We start from the raw sequence: 6,000 nt of genomic DNA, 5'->3' as shown, positions 1-6,000 counted from the left end.
GTCTTGCTTATGTGCTTATACCATAGGCATTGTCAACGTACGCGCCAGTCGCTTTCAATAGGAGGATTCCCGATGGAATCACCGATGAGCATGTCCGTGACGATGACGCCTATGGACATGCTGGAAATGCCCATGGCTATGACCATCACGCTTAGCAGGGGCCTCGGTTGGCGTGGTCACGACTGTTGATACAATCTTGTTCACAGTAGATGTAGAAGTGGAGACTGTCTCGATTCCACCCGTCTCTGTTGTGACAGGTGCTCCGTTTTCATCCGTGAGGATGAGGATCTCCTGCTCAACGTATACGATCTTTTGAGTGACAACACCTTCAACATAAGATGTGGTAGGAGTAGGTGTCCAGGTGCTGGTTGGTGTAGTTGACGTGCTGGTTTGGAAAAAGTAAGCTGAAGCTGCTGAAGTGGTCAAGGTTGAAGTTTGTGTCGAAGATGGGAGAGTTGAAGTCGAGAGAGTACTTGAAGTCGTAGTAGTAGTAGAAGGGGCACCCGCACCCAGCGTTACTCCAATGTGAATATTTCCGAGATCAACAGTAGCACCGTTAAGAGAAGCACCGATAGCAATGCTTGGCTCAGGCAATATCGCCGAGGTATGATGGCCAGCGTTGGTATACCGGACTGGGCTTGCATACGCAGGTCCATACTGAATGGCGATGTTATTCGGCAGGCCACCCTTGTGAAGGTATACGTTCTCGCTTTTCAGCTCCTCTGGCATGGTGAAGTTACACTGAGCCTGCTCGGTATCTGTCTGAAGATCAAATATGGGACAATCTTCCACCCGACCAGACAGGTTGGTGCATTCATCTACTGCCTGTTGGAGAAACCCATATTGCCAGCCGTAGATGAAGTCTCCGTGGTAGCCGTATCCAGTTGGGTCACCGTTTGCAAGGACAAAAGTTCCCTGCTTGTTTTTGAACGCATAGGTGTCCCAGATAGTTTCATAGAAGAGCGACACAAGGCGGGTCTCGAAGCCTTCCGGACAAACTCCGTCCATGACTAGGGATGGGTAGGCCATGTGCGACCTGTGATCCTCCGAGTCAACATCTTTGCCGTTCCAACATGAAGGGAACATCAATTCAAATCGGACGCCATCAGTACAATGCTCATCAAGGAAGGTCTTGTTTGGCAGGAAGTGGCGGCCCAGCGACGGCTCAGGAGACTTGTTGTAGTTTAAGCAGTTGAAACCAAGGGCTTTCTGGCGAAGAGCGTCCTGTGAGGATTGATTGCCAGACCATTCGGACTTTGGAGGGTCGGGAACTGGCCAAGGGAAGTTGCGTAGGAATGGGTCGCCGGCAATCATACGGAAGTTCTCAGGGAATGCCGTCACATTCTGTCCATTCAGGAAGTAGTAACTGGCGAGAATCGGTTAGCGTATGACTGCACTAGGTATTGGCTTCGCCACTCACGCAAGCATCCCGCCCACTTCGTTGACAAGCTCAGCATCGCCATTCTCATGCATGAAGTATAGCGCGGGGGCCCAGTAAGCCGACTTGTCTTGAGTCACCCCGCATGAGGTACAATCCGCATTTTTCAGGGCCGTCTCGCCCGATGACATAGAGAAACCTATGAAGCCAGGTTTAGCGGAGGCATGATCATGCAGACACGCTGGAGCCAGACGAACCTCCTGATCCGTGAACCACATGGACATGGTCTGATGGTTTCCCAGGGGCCATTATGGGGTCAATTCGAGCCACACCACTTCGTCCACGACAAGGGAGACGCCAAAAGGCTTGGGAAACGCTAGAAAGCGCGGCCAAACAGGCCAGAAAAGCGACGTTTTGTCGCATGGTCGATAATAGGTCTTCAAATAAGCGATGGAGATGAACGCGCGGTAGTGAGTGCAGTTTAATGAGTGGATTTATCGACTACACGCGTCGCCGAAAGTATAAGTCAAGGCTTCAAGCCATCAAATGTAGTAAGGAGTGACCAGCAAAGAATGAAAGGAGCCGAAAGGAAGAAAAGTCACTGCGATGGAACCGTCAAAACTAGTTGGTATAGGGAAAGCAAGTGCCGACGCGGGTGGCAGCCATAGTATAAGAAAGGGAATAACAACAACAATGACAAAGCAATCTGGAATAGTTCCGACTGACTCTGGAACGGGCACCAAACTGTTATAGCGCGCTCGGCCGTCCAATCTGTAAGATTGGGGCTCAGGTAGATGGCAGATTGAAGGCAAGGGGATCCCTTGCATACCAAGTCCAGTGGCTGCGCTCTTCACTCGCCACCAGCCCTTCGCGTGGATGCAGCTTAGGGCGAAGGCTGATGGAGGAATAAATCCACAAAACAAGCTCGTGATAGGGAGAGAATAGAAGAAACAGTAGCAACTTACATTCTCTTCCCTAGGATAAACAAGGGTGACGTCCGCCGATCAATACTTGTCTTGTTGATTCCTTGGAATGGGACTGATACCAGGAATCTAGGGTCTCTGCTCAGTACTCAGTTGCATTACTCATGTTTTTTGCCACGAATTATTAGCTGGAATCAACCAGAAATCTTTCCCTTGGATAGCGAAAACGAGCGAATTGACTAGAAAATAAACAAAAGAATGGCAAAATGTCGCAGAATATGGAAGCGTAGACCAGATGTTAAAGAGTGGAAGGACGTCAAATGTCGTCCATAAGGCACAAAGACAAGTAAGATCGTGATAAAGGAAAGTGACAAAAATAAAGAGCAGGGCAGCCAAGGACTCCTCAGGAGCAGGAGGGGTAATAGATACTATATAAAGGAACGGTCCACCGATCTGGAAAGTTGGCCATCCCAGTAAGCTACTAGCAATGTAAGCATGGCGCAGTCACAAACCAGGGTCAGACAATGGCCATGGGCCCATTTTTCGCACGGAGTGTTACACTCTTCGCCAGCTAAACATAGATTCCAGCAGATAATAGGGCTCTCAGGGAAAGAATTTAGGAGGGATCACTGTCATTGTCTTGTGGTTGGTTGTTGGGAGATCTAGTGAGTCGACAGGCCTGAACTCTGTATAATTAGGGATATTGAAGGGCCCACCCAGCTCAGTAGTACTCCTGCCTGTGTACCAAGCTCTCGAGGGGTGTCGCACAATCCTATCTGCTGTCGCTAGTCATGCATCATAGCGCCGATCGGGTGCAGGACCTGCAAGATGAACTCATGTCGCATAGATTAGTGTAGTTTCTATTTTCTTCTTATCTTCATCAATAGAGGAACATTCACGGAGAAGCGATGGGTTAACCATATCCCGATGGAATAGATTACTCGAGCACCCCGCCTGGCAAGCGAGTGCTGCTAAATCTAAGCGAACGAAGTCATTTCCCCCAGGAGGAACCAAGGGAGGCAGTGCGCCTCGATGACTGAGCAGCCCTGCACTCACTACTCCTTCTGGTTCGCTGGTCCGAGTTGTGGGAGCAGTTCGTCGGATGTGGTTGGGGCATGTTCAGGAGTGCCATAATTAATCGGCTTGTCCTATAAAAGATGCAGATCGACGATCCAACAAGTTGGTGTGAAGGAGCTTGAAACAATTGTTTGGTTAGACTGTGGAGGAACAGCGCCCGGTCAGCAACCTGGAACAGGGAAAGCCAGGGGAAACAAGGGACCAAACCGCCGGGTGTTCCTGGCTAACAAGCCACTAGGGAGGTTGGCTGGGGCCTTAGCGTGCTGCTGTTCCCGCCGGTCGCAGGCTGCAGCTTGCATTATGCAGATGGGAGATCCGGACGCATCTTTACTTCAAGCTTATCGCGGAAGCAAGTACTGATTGTAGGTTAGCTAGTCTAGAGTGTTTTATTTTTTTTTGTAGTTCAGCTGTGCCGGGTTTATCGCGGGAGTGGTTCGCTTTATACGCACAGCATCCTGAAGATGAAACAGCTTTCTCTGTTTGACAGCAATCATGGCTGATGCATGGCGAACAATCACATCGTATAGATGAAAGGATGGAGGCCAGGGTTATTCATCATCAAGGTTATACCGTTAGTAGGTAGAAAACCCATAGGAACAATACCTGAAGCAAACCAGTTTCAGGATACGGTCATACTCCCATCCGATCGAGGTTAATTAATCGGAGAATTGAGCGAACCTCTGGGGACAACCCCGACCGAGGCGGCAACATATATCTTGCCGTCCTCTACAATAGTAGTAGTGGTATTACAACGATGATGAACTAAACCGAGAAACATTCGTTGAACGACTGTCTATAATGAGAAAAGAGAAATTTATCGCTAGTAAAAATCTAACATATTATCTATTCATAAACATAACCTGAAAAATACTACAAAACATATTGAACCGATAACCTGGTACACAATATCCAAGACTCCGCTGACCTTGCTCAATGTTGTCCCTCCAAATAAGGCTTCAAAGTGCCTGGTGAATCTTTGCGGCCGACCGTCATATCATTGTTGTACAACTCCAAGATAGATTCTTTCTCAACTAGATCTTGTGCGACGCTTTGCAACAGATAATTATATTGATAATGACATGAATTATCAGTACGTAAGCCTGCAATATATCAGCGCGCTATCAATGACTGTCTACCTCTATGTGGAGTTAGTACAACATAAGCTTGACCGTTGAAATGAGCCCCCATACACAATAACCACACCATCGTCTATGGAGTAATAGCTTCGAGGTCCAAATCGCCGACACAAGATAGTACTCTATTACTAAAGCGACCGAGCGAAAGGACTCTTACAGGAATGGAGATGCTGGGTACTCCATAGAGAGTAAGTGAGCGGTCTACTTCTACCGTTAATGATTCCCACGGTTCGATTCAATTTACCGTGTAGACAGCTAAATACTAAGTGTTCGTAACGGCTGAGACGACGCGTATTCATTTCTATTTGATACGTGAGTATTGTGGGCATGTTAACGGATCTACGTCCCTAGCTCAACAGACAATATCCGTAAAAGCGCCCAAGAATGTCACACTCACCGTCGAGAGCGAGTGGGCCGACTACCCTGACAGACAGCCCAGAGGGAAGTAGTCTAACCAGTAGACACCTATATCAGCGATCTCTATCAATCACCTGCCGCTGCGCACTACCATACTCGAGGAACCGGCAAACCTTCCCCCAAAACAGAAAAAGTATCCATAAATTCGGTGGTGAAGCCGTTTCGAAAAATAGACGCAGCTATAAAGTAAGATCGATGGAGAGAGAATAAAGACTTACTCAATGCGGTAAAGAGTCGTGCGTCGAAAACAATCTTATCTAGGCGCTATCCCCCAGACGGGAAAGGAATCCTACGGCCCCAGCTTCGTGGCGGATACAAAAGAGGCACCGGCTGATGACCGGCGAAGTCGATTGGCTTGAATAACTCTTACGACTATAGTAGTTTATGACAGTCTTCGACAAGACGTATTCTGCGGCGTACACAGGCATGATGTGGTGAAGGGACATCTCGGAAGATCGGAATGGTGCATATGGATTTTTTCTAACATGCCGCTTAGTTAACGTTTCAAGTGAGTGGCTGTTCATCGTGATTTGTGAAATCGGAGATGCCTAGGATGCAGGGTAACGATCGTCGGGTCAGGCAGGGTAAAACGGGCACCGGAAACTTAATGGCCTAGTCCACTCGGAGAGGCAACGATTGCTGGCCCTAAGAAGGAAACTTAACGATAGGAGAAGTCCCAGGCGGTTTTAGCTGCGGGAGGATTCCGTGGCTGAGGTCCCTGATGTTGTGCATGCACCAGCTCCCATGTTAAGTCATCACATCGGTCACCAGCTAGAAATCCTTATTTCTAGCAGAATATTCAATGCAGTGCAACCAACTGCACAGGACTCTGAAGGAGGGAACACTGATTACTCCATTACGCCCATAAGACCTGCCGGGTCGCCCGGGTTTGATGCTAACCTAGCGTTCTTCATTCGGGCACTTTAGGTACACTAAGTAGCGGCCAACCTGCCGTTTCTATTCGACCGAGTAGAGTACCAAGAAAATGCCTCGATACACAAAGGTCGGCCGGTGAATTCTCTTAGTCAAATGTTTCTCCTCTCGTGGTCTTAGACGACCACTGCTTGCG

The 6,000-nt window shown here is 48.5% G+C and overlaps 2 protein-coding genes across 2 annotated transcripts; one reads left to right on the top strand and one right to left on the bottom strand.

Annotated features, from left to right (window-relative positions):
- Positions 1 to 78: 78 nt before the first annotated feature.
- On the bottom strand, positions 79 to 1,687 carry An09g05040 (uncharacterized protein; the record flags this gene model as incomplete). Its single annotated transcript, XM_059749814.1, has 3 exons — positions 79 to 1,366; positions 1,421 to 1,577; positions 1,636 to 1,687. 3 exons carry the CDS (start codon positions 1,685 to 1,687, stop codon positions 79 to 81), a joined length of 1,497 nt encoding a protein of 498 aa, XP_059601430.1.
- A 1,646-nt stretch (positions 1,688 to 3,333) lies between these two features.
- On the top strand, positions 3,334 to 3,862 carry An09g05030 (hypothetical protein; the record flags this gene model as incomplete). Its single annotated transcript, XM_059749813.1, has 3 exons — positions 3,334 to 3,418; positions 3,533 to 3,731; positions 3,781 to 3,862. The coding sequence occupies 3 exons, from the start codon at positions 3,334 to 3,336 to the stop codon at positions 3,860 to 3,862; spliced, it is 366 nt and encodes a 121-aa protein (XP_059601429.1).
- Between the last annotated feature and the right edge of the window lie 2,138 nt (positions 3,863 to 6,000).

The sequence above is a fragment of the Aspergillus niger genome (genome assembly GCF_000002855.4).
Source record: "Aspergillus niger supercontig An09".
NCBI classification, from domain to species: Eukaryota; Fungi; Ascomycota; class Eurotiomycetes; order Eurotiales; family Aspergillaceae; genus Aspergillus; species Aspergillus niger.
The sequence above is the reverse complement of the archived record's forward strand: the minus strand, read 5'-3'. Positions and strand labels throughout refer to the sequence as shown.